At 41.8% G+C, this 14,573-nt stretch overlaps 1 protein-coding gene and 1 non-coding gene across 2 annotated transcripts; one reads left to right on the forward strand and one right to left on the reverse strand.

Annotated features, from left to right (window-relative positions):
• Window positions 1-2,663: 2,663 nt before the first annotated feature.
• Window positions 2,664-2,771, forward strand: LOC112767935 (small nucleolar RNA R71). Its single transcript, XR_003185375.1, has one exon. It is a non-coding gene; the product is annotated as a small nucleolar RNA R71 (small nucleolar RNA).
• Window positions 2,772-8,078: 5,307 nt separating this feature from the next.
• Window positions 8,079-9,329, reverse strand: LOC112763279 (uncharacterized). The gene has a single exon (XM_025808994.1). The coding sequence runs from the start codon at window positions 9,327-9,329 to the stop codon at window positions 8,079-8,081; it is 1,251 nt and encodes a 416-aa protein (XP_025664779.1).
• Between the last annotated feature and the right edge of the window lie 5,244 nt (window positions 9,330-14,573).

Here is a 14,573-nt window from a genome sequence, read left to right on the forward strand (position 1 = left end):
CAATTCTCCTAGGGAGGTGTTGATTTGCTCCCAATAGTTTTATGGAGGAAAATGCATTTGAGGCATCTACGGGATCTCATAGTGATGAGCTTCATACGCCTCTTGAGCTCCATGAATGGGCTCTCTTGCTTGCTCCATCTTTTTCTTAGTGATGGGCTTTAGAGATGAATCTTTCCATCTCCCATGGCTCAGAGGTGAAAGCACTTGTCTTTCCTTTCCTCTTTGAGGTTTCTCTGGCCTTAGGTGCCATTAATGGTAATGGAAAAACAAAAAGCTTATGCTTTTACCACACCAAACTTAGAATGTTGCTCGCCCTCGAGCAAAAGAAGAAAGAATAGAAGAAGAAGAAGAATATGTGGAGGAGATGGAGGGATGTGTGTATGGATGTGAGTGGTGAATGGAAAACAGAAGGGATGATCATGAATGGAGAGAGAGAGGGTGAGGTGGGTGGGGATCCTGTGGGATTCACAGATCCTAAGATGATCCTGTGGTGTCCACAGATCTTGAGGTGATCCTGTGGTATCCACAGATCCGGAGGTGTCAAGGATTTACATCCCTGCACCCATTAGGCATGTAAAATGCCCTTGCACACAACTCTGGGCGTTCAGCGCCAGGTTGGTGCCCATTTTGGGTGTTCAACGCCCATTTGTTGCCATTTCTGGCGTTGAACGCCAGAACCATGCTTGTTCTGGGCGTTCAGCGCCAGGATGCTGCCCATTTTTGGGCGTTCAGCGCCAGAACCATGCTCTGTTCTGGTGTTGAACGCCAGGCAGATGCTTCCTCCAGGGTGTGATTTTTCTTCTACTGTTTTTGATTCTGTTTTCAATTTTTTTGTTTATTTTGTGACTCCACATGATCATGAACCTATAAAGACATATAACTAAGAAAAATATAGTTAGATAAATAATAATTGTGTTGCCTCCCAACAAGCGCTTCTTTAATGTCAATAGCTTGACAGTGGGCTCTCATGGAGCCTCACAGATGTTCAGAGCATTGTTGAAACTCCCCAACACCAAACTTAGAGTTTGGATATGGGAGTTCAACACCAAACTTAGAGTTTGGTTGTGGCCTCCCAACACCAAACTTAGAGTTTGACTGTGGGGGTTCTAGTTGACTCTGTTTTGAGAGAAGCTTTTTCTGCTTCCTCTCCATGGATGCAGAGAGAGATCCTTGAGTTGTAAATACAAGGTTGTCCTCATTTATTTGAAGGATCAATTCTCCTCTGTCCACATTAATCACAGCTCTTGCTGTGGCTAGGAAAGGTCTTCCTAGGATGATGGATTCATGCTCTTCCTTTCCAGTATCCAGGACTATGAAATCAGCAGGGATGTAAAGGCCTTCAACCTTTACTAACACGTCCTCTACTTGTCCATAAGCCTGTTTTCTTGAGTTGTCTGCCATCTCTAATGAGATTTTAGCAGCTTGCACCCCATAGATTCCCAGTTTCTCTATTACAGAGAGGGGCATAAGGTTTATCCCTGAACCAAGGTCACACAGAGCTTTAAAGATCATGGTGCCTATGGTACAAGGTATTAAAAACTTTCCAGGATTCTGTCTCTTCTGAGGCAATGTCAGTTGATCCAGATCACTTAGTTCATTGGTGAACAAGGGAGGTTCATCTTCCTAAGTTTCAATACCAAATAATTTGGCATTCAGCTTCATGATTGCACCAAGAAACTTGGCAGTTTGCTCTTCAGTAACATCCTCATTCTCTTCAGAAGAGGAATACTCATCAGAGCTCATGAATGGCATAAGGAGGTTCAATGGAATCTTTATGGTCTCTATATGAGCCTCAGAGTCCTTTGGTTCCTCAGAGGGAAGCTCCTTATTGATCACTGGACGTCCCAGGAGGTCGTCCTTCTTGGGATTCACGTCCTCTCCTCTCCCTCATTGGGTTCGGCCATTTTGGTTATGTCAATGGCCTTGCACTCTCCTTTTGGATTTTCTTCTGTATTGCTTGGGAGAGTGCTATGAGGGATTTCAGTGATCTTTTTACTCAGCTGGCCCACTTGTGCTTCCAAATTTCTAATGGAAGACCTTGTTTCATTCATGAAACTCACAGTGGCCTTAGATAGATCAGAGACTAAGTTTACTAAGCTAGATAGATTCTGCTCAGAATTCTCTGTCTGTTGCTGAGTGGTTGATGGAAAAGGCTTGCTATTGCTAAACCTGTTTCTTCCACCATTATTAAAGTCTTGTTGAGGCTTTTGATCCTTCCATGAGAAATTTGGATGATTTCTCCATGATGAGTTATAGGTGTTTCCATAAGGTTCACCTAAGTAATTCACCTCTGCTATTGCAGGGTTCTCAGGATCATAAGCTTCTTCTTCATAAGAAGCCTCTTGAGTACTGTTGGATGCAGCTTGCATTCCATTCAGACTCTGAGAAATCATATTGACTTGCTGAGTCAATATTTTGTTCTGAGCCAATATGGCATTCAGAGTATCAATTTCAAGAACTCCCTTCTTCATAGGCGTCCCATTACTCACAGGATTCCTCTCAGAAGTGTACATGAACTGGTTATTAGCAACCATGTCAATGAGTTCTTGAGCTTCTGCAGGCGTTTTCTTTAGGTGAATGGATCCACCTGCAGAAGTATCCAATGACATCTTAGATAACTCAGACAGACCATCATAGAATATATCCAGGATGGTCCATTCTGAAAGCATGTCAGAAGGACACTTTTTGGTCAACTGTTTGTATCTTTCCCAAGCTTCATAGAGGGATTCACCTTCTTTCTGTCTGAAGGTTTGAACATCCACTCTAAGCTTGCTCAGCTTTTGAGGAGGAAAGAACTTGGCTAAGAAAGCTATGACCAGCTTATCCCAAGAGTTCAGGCTATCCTTAGGTTGAGAGTCTAACCATACTCTAGCTCAGTCTCTTACAGCAAAAGGGAAAAGCATGAGCTTGTAGACTTCAGGATCTACTCCATTAGTCTTAACAATATCACATATCTGCAAGAATTCAGTTAAGAACTGAAAAGGATCTTCAGATGGAAGTCCATAAAACTTGCAGTTCTGCTGCATTAGAGAAACTAATTGAGGTTTCAGCTCAAAGTTGTTTGCTCCAATGGCAGGAATGGAGATGCTTCTTCCATGTAAATTGGAATTAGGTGCAGTAAAGTCACCAAGTATTCTCCTTGCATTATTGTTATTTTCAGCTGCCATCTTCTTTTCCTGTTTGATAATTTCTGACAGGTGCTTGCTGGTTTGTTGTAATTCAGCTTCTCTTAGTTTCCTCTTCAGAGTTCTTTCAGGTTCTGGATCTGCTTCAACAAGAATATTCTTGTCCTTGCTCCTGCTCATATGATAAAGAAGAGGGCACAGAAAAATAATAATAATAGAGATCCTCTTTTTTTTTTTGTGAGTGAGGGAGAGATGTTAGTAGATGAATAAATAAATAGAAGGAGATGAGAGAGAAGAGAATTTTCAAAAATTATTTTTGAAAAAAGAGTTAGTGATTTTCGAAAATAGTTTTTGAAAAAGGTTAGTAATTTTCGAAAATTAAGATTAAAAAGAATAAAATAAAAAGAATTTTTGAAAAAGAGGGAAGATATTTTCAAAAATTAGAGAGAGAGAGTTAGTTAGGTGGTTTTGAAAAAGATAAGAAACAAACAAAAAGTTAGTTAGTTAGTTGAAACAAATTTGAAAATCAATTTTGAAAAGATAAGAAGTTAGGAAGTTAGAGAAGATATTTTGAAATCAAATTTTTGAAAAAGATAAGGTAAGAAGATATTGTTGAGAAGATATGATTGAAATTAGTTTTGAAAAAGATTTGATTTTTAAAATCACAATTAATGACTTGATTCACAAGAAATCACAAGATATGATTCTAGAACTTAAAGTTTGAATCTTTCTTAACAAGCAAGTAACAAACTTGAAATTTTTGAATCAAAACATTAATTGTTATTGTTATTTTCGAAAATTTGATATAAAAATAAGAAAAAGATTTTTGAAAACTATTTTTATAATTTTCGAAAATAACTAAGAAAAATGAAAAAGATTTGATTTTTGAAAAAGATTTTGAAAAAGATAAGATTTTTAAATTGAAAATTTGATTTGACTCATAAAAACAACTAGATTTTAAAAATTTTTGAAAAAGTCAATCCAAATTTTCGAATTTGATGAGAGAAAAAGGGAAAGATATTTTTTTTATTTTTGAATTTTTTTGAATTTTTATGATGAGAGAGAAAAACAACAAAAATGATGCAATGCATGAAAGTTATGGATCAAAACAATGAATGCATGCAAGAATGCTATGAATGTCAAGATGAACACCAAGAACACTTTGAATGTCAAGATGAACACCAAGAACATATTTTTGAAAAATTTTTTTTAATGCAAGGAAAACATGCAGGACACCAAACTTAGAATTCTTTAATGCTTAGACATAAAGAATTCAAGAATGCATATGAAAAACAAGAAAAGACACAAAACATGCAAATGCAAAGATCAAACAAGAAGACTTACCAAGAACAACTTGAAGATCATGAAGAACACTATGACTGCATGAGTTTTCGAAAAATGCAAGATGCACATGCAATTGACACCAAACTTATAACATGACTCAAGACTCAAACAAGAACACAAAAATATTTTTGATTTTTATGATTTTATGATTTTTTTGTATTTTCTTTAAATTTTTTTTCGAAAATCATTTTGAAAAAGAAAAATAAGGATTCCAAAATTTTTAATATGAATTCCAGGAATCTTATGCTCTTTAGTCTAAAGCTCCAATCAAAGGGTCAGGCATGGCTTAATAGCCAGCCAATCTTTAGTAAAAATATGAGTGTAATTCATTGAGGTGATTAGTTGAAGACCAATCCCAAAGGAGTTTGGGTATGGCTTTTCAGCCAGATAGGATTCAACATGTTACCATGAAACTCTAGAATTCATTCTTAAAAATTCTGAAGAAAAATATATATATATATTTTTGAAAACATTTTTATTTTAAGATTTTTTTTTTTCGAAAACAAAGGAGAAATTTTAAAAAAAAAAATTTTGAAAAATTTTTGAAAACAAAACAAAAAGAAAATTACCTAATCTGAGCAACAAGATGAACCGTCAGTTGTCCAAACTCAAACAATCCCCGGCAACAGCGCCAAAAACTTGGTACGCGGAATCGTGATTACACTTTAATTATGTAAAATTCATTGCTCTTTCTTTCCCTGGAAATGGAACCAAAAACATGATGCCAAGACCACGGTTCACAACTCCGTGTAACTGACCAGCAAGTGCATTGGGTCATCCAAGTAATACCTTACGTGAGTAAGGGTCGAATCCCACAGAGATTGTCGGTATGAAGCAAGCTATGGTCACCTTGTAAATCTCAGTCAGGCGGATATAAAGTAATAATGGAGTTTTCGAAAGTAATTAATAAAATAGGGATAGAAATACTTATGTAAATCACTGGTGAGAATTTTAGATAAGCGAATAGAGATGCTTTCGTTCCTCTGAACCTCTGCTTTCCTACTATCTTCATCCAATCAGTCTTACTCCTTTCCATGGCTGGCTTTATATGATACATCACCATTGTCAATGGCTACTTTCGGTCTTCTCTCGGGAAAATGATCCAAATGCCCTGTCACGGCATGGCTAATCGTCTGGAGGCATCACCCTTGTCAATGGTTTACATCCCATCCTCCTTGTGAAAATGGTCCGATGCGCTGTCACTGCATGGCTAATCATCTGGAGGTTCTCGATCATGCTGGAATAGGATTTACTATCCTTTTGCGTTCTGTCACTACGCCCAGCAATCGCGAGTTTGAAGCTCGTCACAGTCATTCAATCATTTAATTCTACTCGAAATACCACAGACAAGGTTTAGACTTTCCGGATTCTCTTGAATGCCGCCATCATTCTAGCTTACACCACGAAGATTCTGATTAAGAGATCTAAGAAATACTCATTCAGTCGAAGGTAGAACGGAAGTGGTTGTCAGGCACGCGTTCATGGGGAATGATGATGATTGTCACGTTCATCACATTCAGGTTGAAGTGCGAATGAATATCTTGGAAGCGAAATAAGATGAATTGAATAGAAAATAGTAGTACTTTGCATTAATCTTTGAGGGACAGCAGAGCTCCACACCTTAATCTATGGAGTGTAGAAACTCTACCGTTGAAAATACATAAGTGAAGGTCCAGGCATGGCCGAGAGGCCAGCCCTCAAATGTGATCTAAGATAGCATATCACTAATCAAAGATATGTAATACAATAGTAAAAGGTCCTATTTATAATAAACTAGCTATTAGGGTTTACATGAGTAAGTAATTGATGCATAAATTCACTTCTGGGGCCCACTTGGTGTGTGCTTGGGCTGAGCTTTAACTTTCCTCGTGCAGAGGCCATTTGTGGAGTTGAACGCCAGGTTTTGATCCATTTCTGGCGTTCAACTCTGGTTTTGGATCCTTTTCTGGCGTTGGACGCCAGAATTGGGCAGAGAGCTGGCGTTGAACGCCAGTTTTCGTCATCTATTCTTGGCCAAAGTATGGACTATTATATATTGCTGGAAAGCCCTGGATGTCCACTTTCCAACGCAATTAGAAGCGCGCCATTTCGAGTTATGCAGCTCCAGAAAATTCATTTTGAGTGCAGGGAGGTCAGAATCCAACAGCATCAGCAGTCCTTCTTCAACCTCTGAATCTGATTTTTGCTCAAGTCCCTCAATTTCAGCCAGAAAATACCTGAAATCACAAAAAAATATACAAACTCATAGTAAAGTCCAGAAATGTGAATTTAACATAAAAACTAATGAAAACATCCCTAAAAGTAACTAGATCCTACTAAAAACATACTAAAAACAATGCCAAAAAGCGTATAAATTATTCGCTCATCATATCTCTATCCCAGTATATATTTTATTAATGTTTTTATTATCAATTCACCATAACCATTTGAATTCGCCTGACTGAGAATTACAAGGTGACCATAGCTTGCTTCAGGCCGACAATCTCCGTGGGATCGACCCTTACTCACGTAAGGTTTATTACTTGGACGACCCAGTGCACTTGCTGGTTAGTTGTGCGAAGTTGTGATAAAGAGTTGAGATTACAATTGTGCGTACCAAGTTGTTGGCGCCATTGATGGTCACAATTTCATGCACCACTAGTCCTTTGATATACTTTACTGGTGGTGTGGTCGGCTTTTGATCACCATCTTTATCTGCTCATCTAGTGTTGTTTTCGTTTCATTTTGTTACCGCTTGGTTGGTATTGGCTTTGTCGCTCGTGTTTGCTTTACCGTTTTGGTAGTTTGGCAGGGCCAGGTCGTGGCCTTTAGTATTGCCGTAGCCATTTTTTATGGCTTAAATTTAGGTGGCTCCCGGGGTGCCGTATCGTGATTTCGTTTAACGTATTATATGGAACTTGTTGTCGTGGGATGTGTAAGTAGAGAAAAATCAATAGAGGTAATTTTGACAAGTAAACATTAACCGGTAATCGAACAAGTCTATTATTGTAGCAAGTGCAAAAGTAAATGATTAAGCTCGTTAGGTTGCCTGGTCGGCGTGCTTGAGCTAAGAATAAAACCTTCTCAGGTTACCTGAATTCCAAGTTCTCGGAACCTCTTTACCGTCGAGCTTATCCAATTTGTAGGTCCCTTGCCAATCACTTCTTTAACTCTGTAGGGGCCTTCCCAGTTCGCCATCAGTTTACCTTCCCCCTGGGTCGGTAGTTCGATGTCGTTGCGCCGTAGGATAAGGTCGTTTTGCTCAAATTCCCTCTTGAGCACTTTGGAGTTGTAGCGCAGGGCCATTCTTTGCTTTAGTGTTATTTCTGACAAATGGGCTATTTTTCTAGCCTCGTCTGCCAGGTCTTTTGCCACCGCTTCCTCTACTCCCTTCAGAAGTAATCGTGGGCTTGGCTCGCCGATCTCTACGGGTATCATTGCGTCCACCCCGTACATCAGGCGGAAAGGGGTTTCCCCTGTGGAGGATTGCTCGGTTGTTCAGTAGGACCAGAGAACCGAGGCGAGTTTGTCGGTCCATCCCCCTTTTTTGTTGTCCAGCCGCTTCTTGAGGCCCAGCAAGACGACCTTGTTTGCGGCCTCAACTTGACCATTTGTCTGGGGGTGCTCTACTTAGGAGAATTTCTGCTTTATGCCCAGGCCGGCGAGGAACTCCATGAATTTCTTGTCGGTGAACTGTGTCCCGTTGTCCGAGATGACAACTTCCGGGATGCCGAATCGAGTTATCACCTGCCTCCACATGAATTTTCGACAATTGGCTGAGGATATGCTCGCCAGTGGTTCAGCCTCTATCCATTTGGTATAGTAGTCGATAGCGACTATGGGGTATTTGACTTGTCCCGGGCCGACCGGAAAAGGTCCCAGTAGATCAACTCCCCATTGTGCGAAAGGTCGAGAGGACGTTAGCAGGCTTAGTTCAGTTGCCGGCGCTCTGTTGAAGTTGGCGTTCTCTTGGTACTTTACACATTTCCTTACGAACTCTTTTGAGTCGACCATCATCGACGGCCAGTAATATCCAGCTCGGATGAGCTTTTTTGCTAGGGCTTTGCCCCCGATGTGGTGACCGCAACATCCCTTGTGGACTTCTTTGAGTACGTAGTCCGTTTGGTCGGGATGGAGGCACTTCAGCAAGGGCTGGCTAAGTCCCTTTTTGAACAGTTGGCCCTGTATGATTGCATATCTGGCCGCCTCCCTTCTCAATGCTTTAGCTTCCTTCTCGTCTTTAGGGAGTTTGCCGTTTTCTAGAAAATCAGTGATGGGGTCCATCCAGGAGGGGCCTATCTTTGTCAGGTGGAGGGTGACTGCCGGTTCCTTTATCATTCCTTGAATAAGGGACCTGTTGCTGACTCCCGGTTTCGTGCTCGCTAGCTTTGATAGGAGGTTTGCCCGTGTGTTCCTTTCCCGCGGAACGTGTTGGATCGCGACCTCCTTGAACTGTTTTGCCAGCTCTTTGACCTTTTTCAAGTACTTTTGCATCAGCGAGTCCCTGGCTTGGTAGCTTCCGTTGACCTGCGAGGTGACGACCTGTGAGTCACTGCATACTTCCAGCCTCGTAGCTCCGACTTCTCGAGCTAGGATCAAGCCGCCCAGGAGGGCCTCGTATTCCGCTTGGTTGTTTGATATGGGAAACTTGAACTTGATTGATTGTTCGTATATGACCCCGGCAGGACTTTCCAAGATGATCCCGGCACCCCCGGACGTTTGGTTGGAGGCCCCGTCCACATGGAGCCTCCACCGTATGCCCGCTTCCTCGGTCGGGTCCCCCACTACTTCCACCAAGAAGTCTGCCATTGCTTGTGCCTTGATCGTATGTCGGGGCTCATATCGCAAATCATATTGAGATAGTTCGATGGCCCAAGTCATCATTCTTCCCGCTAAGTCGGGTTTTTGGAGCACTTGGCGGATTTCTTGGTCCGTTCTTACGACCACTTGGTGACATTAAAAGTACTGCCGTAGTCTTCAGGAGGAGGTTAGCAGTGCAAAAGCCAGCTTCTCTAGTTTGCTGTATCTTAGTTCTGCTCCTTGTAGCGCTCTACTCACGAAGTAAACTGGTGTTTGAATCTTCCCTTCTTCCCTTACCAAGACTGCCGCGAGCGCCTCCTCCGTTATGGCCAGGTACAGGTAGAGCGGTTCTCCGACTTTTGGCTTCCTGAGCACGGGTGGTGTGGCTAGGATTTCTTTGAAATAATTGAATGCTTCCTCACACGCCGGGGTCCAATAAAAAACTATCCCTTTTTTCATAAGGTTGAAAAATGGCAGCGCTCTGGTAGCCGACGCTCTGAGGAAACGGGATAAATTGGTGAGTCTTCCGGATAGCCTTTGAACATCCTTGACGCAGCCCGGACTCTTTATTTGGAGTATTGCTTGGCATTTTTCCGTGTTGGACTCGACCCCCCTTTAGGTTATCATGAACCCTAGGAACTTTTCTGCTTCCATGGCAAAGGCGCATTTGAGTGGGTTGAGCCTCATGCCGTGTTGTCGGAGGGAGGCGAACACGTTTCCCAGGTCGCTTATGAGGTCTTCAAACCGGTTGGTCTTTGCGAGGATATCATTTACATACACCTCCACCGTTTTGCCTATGAGGTCGTTGAATATTTTGTTCATTAGCCTTTGGTACGTTGCCCCAGCATTCTTTAGGCCGAACGGCATCACCTTGTAGCAATATGTCCCTTTTGGCATTATGAACGCCATTTTCTCTTCGTCAGGCCGGTGCATTGGTATCTGATTATAGCCTGAATAAGCGTCCATAAAGCTTAGGTACCGGTATCCTGCTGCTGCATCGACGAGCGCATCGATGTTGGGCGGGGTAGCAGTCCTTGGGGCATGCTTTGTTGAGATCAGAGTAATCCACGCACATCCTCCATTTCCCATTGTGTTTTTTCACTACGACAGCCATGTCGAGTAGTCAAGTTCTCGAATAAATCCTGCTTTGAGGAGGCTAGCTGTCTGCTTGGCCACCTCCTCTGCTCGCTCTTGCGACATTTTCCTTCTTCTTTGAGCTACCGGTCTTGCGTCCGCCATCACGACCAGGTGATGTGACATGAGTTGGGGGTCTATACCCGGCATGTCCGCTGGCGTCCATGCAAATAGGTCACCATTGTCTCTTATCATTTCCATTAGAGGTTCCTTCAAGTCGTGTGGGAGGTTTCTGTTCACGAAGGTGAACTTCTCCTCCGTATCCCCGACTCTGAACCTCTCTAAGTTCCCTTTCGGCTCGGGTCTCGGCTTGTCGCTGACTCTAGCGTCCAGGTCGGCAAGGAACACCCCGGATGCCTCTTTAGATTTTTTCCTTAAGGAGAGGCTGGCATTGTCGCAAGCGACTGCCGTTTCCAAGTCTCCTTTTATGGATCCCACGGATCCGTCATCAGCGACGAACTTCATCATCAACATCTTCGTGCTGATCACTGCTCCTAGGTCGTTGATGGTCTTCCTTCCTAGGATGATGTTGTAAGCCATGGAGTCTCGTAGAATTACAAACTCGGCCATTACCGATACCCTGTCCTGATCCTATAGATACAGGTAGGGAGATTATCCCATCTGGCTTGATGAAGTGGTCGCCCAATCCTACGACACTGTGCTGCTGTATCTTTAAGTCGGCGTCCCGTAGGCCCAAGGCATCGAATACGTTGCGAAACATGATATTCGAGTAAGCCCCGGTGTCCACGAAGATCCGCTTGATCAGGCCGGTTCCTACCCTGGCCGTGATGACCATTGGTCCTCAGGGCCGAATGAGATGGGTGGGAGCCTCTTTGGGCTTCGCAGAGAGGACAATGAGACCGCCAGGATCTTGGCATCTTTCCTATGTGCCGATCTAGACTTGGGAGGTGCGTCTCGTGCTGTTACCACATTCACAATGGTGAGACCGCGCTCGTCGTCCTCCGTCTCTTTGCGTCGCTTCACCGCACGGGTCTTGTCCTCTCTTTTGTGGTCGCGATCTCGCCTCCTCGACTCCCTGATGAGATGGGAGAACTTAGCCAGTTTTCCGTCCCGGATTGCTTGTTCCAACGCGTCCTTTAGGTCGAAACAATTCTGTGTCTTGTGTCCATAGCCTTTGTGATAGTCACAATAGTGGCTCTTGTTTCCCCCGGTCCGGTCCTTCAGAGGTCGGGGTTTCGACAGAATTTCCTTCTCGGCTATCTGCTGGTAAACTTCTACAATGGGGACGGTGAGGAGGGTGTAATTGGTGAATTTTCCAACACGAGGAAACGCTCGGGACGTCTTGCTCGGACCGCCGTCTCTGGCGTGTTCCTTCTGTCTCTCCCTGATGCCGTGCTGCCGGGTTTGGTTGTAGGCGGGCTTCCGCTTGTTGGCGGCCACGACCTGACTGACTTCCTCATCATTAATGTATTCCCTGGCTACACTTTGGATCTCCTGCATTGTCCATACGGGCTTCGTGGTGAGGTGCTTTCTGAAGTCCTCATTTAGAAGTCCGTTCGTCAAGCACAAGCTAGCAACCGAATTCGTCAGCCCGTCGATCTCCAAGCACTCATCGTTGAACCGGTTCAGGTATTTCCTGGTTAGCTCGCTGGACTTCTGAGTTAATCCAAGTAAATTGATTGGGTGCTTTGTCTTTGCGATTCTGGTTGTAAATTGGGCTAGGAAGGCGCGGCTGATGTCCGAAAACCTGGTCATCGAGCCCTGCGGGAGGCTATTAAACCACCGTATTGCAGGTCCCGCTAGGGTGACTGGGAAAGCGTGGCACCTTACCTCGTCTCCCACTCTCTCCAGGTTCATTCTGGCTTCGAAAGCCGTGAGGTGCTCCTGTGGGTCTTGGGTTCCGTCGTACCTCATATCCGTTGGCTTATCAAAGTGCTTTGGCAGCCGGACCTCGATGATGGAACGATGAAATGGAGTTGCGCCCATTATCACTGGTCCTCGCGTTCTCGTTGTTCTTCCCTCGTCGTCCTCCCAACGAGCGTCCTCACGGTTTCGATCTATGGTGCGCCTCCTTTCGTTCCTGGTGTAAATGATGGGGTCGCGACGTCTTCTTGCGCGTCCTTCCTCCCTGGCACTCTCGGGCTCAGATCGTGGGATAGCTGTTCGTCGGGAGCGGCTTCTCGGGGGGGGGGGGAACGGGAGTAGCTTGATTCGGGGGTTTGTTGGCGATGTTCCCGGTTTGCCAGCTGGCGCTCCAGGTCCTGCATCATGTGACGTAGTTCTTGCATTATTCTGGCGTTGTTGTCGCCAGTTTCCCCGAAGGGGCGCCTTTTGGGAGATCGTGAGGTTCATCTTGGAGGGGACCTCGTGTGCTCCCAAGAAGAAGCCACGGAGGCTTCCCCTCTGTGCTTGGTCTCGCGGCCTGTTCCTCCTGGGTCCAGTGCAACGTCTATTCAGGCGATCCCCACAGACGGCGCCAATGTTCGGTAGGTCGGGTACCGGACGGTTCGGGTCAGTGATCGGACTGATATGAGGGGGTTTTGCCTGGTTCTGAGTTGCTGGGTTGGAATGGACGACGTCCCGAGCACTTTTTGGAGGGGGGTGTTACCTGCAAAGACACTCTGACGCTCTAGTCAGTAAAGTGTGCAGGCGAAAAAAGGGTGAGTGGAATGTGTCGTACCTTGGGGGAAGGGTAGGATCTTCCCCATATATACCGTGTCAGAGGTGGGCTCCACAAGGGCAGGCTTACCTTCTTCGAGGCTTCCTTCGTACAGCTGTAGCAAAGCTGTCAAGGACGCGTGTCTGGGTCGGCGACTGAGCGCCCCACTTCTGACCGTTCGGGTCGGGTGGTGCTCGGGTTGGGCCGGCCTGCAAATGGTTTGGGCCAGACCGTAACAAAATCAATACCAAAATTATTGGATTCTCCTAAATCAAATTTTGAAACGTGAATATCCTCTTTTTACTATTATATAAATCGTTCTAGGGTCATGAGAATTATATAATATGTTAACCATGTTACCCAGAAACGATTTATACATGGATGATCAAGGGGAATAGAGAGTAAATTGTTACAAGGCACACAAGGTTTTATGTAACGCATAAATTGTCCCACCCTATAAAGATTCACGTGATTTTGAGCTAAAACACAAAGGCTTGGCACGATTAATGTGTTAAAGCAAACCTTCTCAAGTCTGGCACAATTTATGTATAATAAGGTACTTTTATTTATAATATTTTAATTTAAATTATATTTATTTAAATTTTAACTTAAAAAATAAAAATATACTTTTTATAATTTCAATTATTAATTTCATTGAGAAGATTAAATTAAATTAAAAAAAATACTAACAAATTTTAATAAAAAGAATACTAAAGTTTAATACATAAATTTAAATTTTTCTTTAAAAAAAATTGTCAAAAGGTGTTAAAAAATATTAATTTTGCATAATATAAATTTATGTTGCTTTAAGTAACATAAATTTAAGTTTTTATGAAATTTTTAGTATTCATTATTTATATAATTTTTTTTAATCATTTTTATTGATACATATTTTTTATAGAATTTTTTTGTCATTTTTTTATTTGGCTTTTGTATAAATTTTAATTATTTATTTATACTTTTAATTATTAATTCTATTAAAAAAACAAAATTAAATAAAAAAAGAATACTAACAAATTATAATAAAAAGAGTACTAAATTTTAATACACAAATTTAAGTTTTTTTTAATATCAAAGGGTGTTAAAAAATATAATTTTACATAATATAAATTTATGTATTTTTGAGTAACATAAATTTAAGTTTTATAAAGTTTTTAGTATTTGTTATTCATGTAATTTTTTTAATAATTTTTAGCAATGTATATTTTTTATAGAAATTTTCCATCATTTTTTAATATATAAATTATAAAAAATATGCATCGATAAAAATTATTAAAAAAATTACATGAGCAATCTATAAAAAATATGCATCGATAAAAATTATTAAAAAAATTACATGAATAACAAATACTAAAAATTTTATAAAAAACATAAATTTATGTTACTCAAAAATACATAAATTTATATTATGCAAAATTATATTTTTTAACACCTTTAGACTTTAAAAAAAAAATTTAAATTTATGTATTAAAATTTAGTACTCTTTTCATTATAATTTGTCAGTATTCTTTTTTTTATTTAATTTAGTTTTTTAATGGAATTAATAATTAAAATTATAAAAAAATAATTAA

Source organism: Arachis hypogaea, chromosome 17 (genome assembly GCF_003086295.3).
Source record: "Arachis hypogaea cultivar Tifrunner chromosome 17, arahy.Tifrunner.gnm2.J5K5, whole genome shotgun sequence".
Lineage (NCBI taxonomy): Eukaryota > Viridiplantae > Streptophyta > Magnoliopsida > Fabales > Fabaceae > Arachis > Arachis hypogaea.

Bases quoted from the DNA above. Each gene is read 5' to 3' on its own strand.
- LOC112763279 (XM_025808994.1), bottom strand. From the start codon at position 9,329: ATGACTTGGGCCATCGAACTATCTCAATATGATTTGCGATATGAGCCC.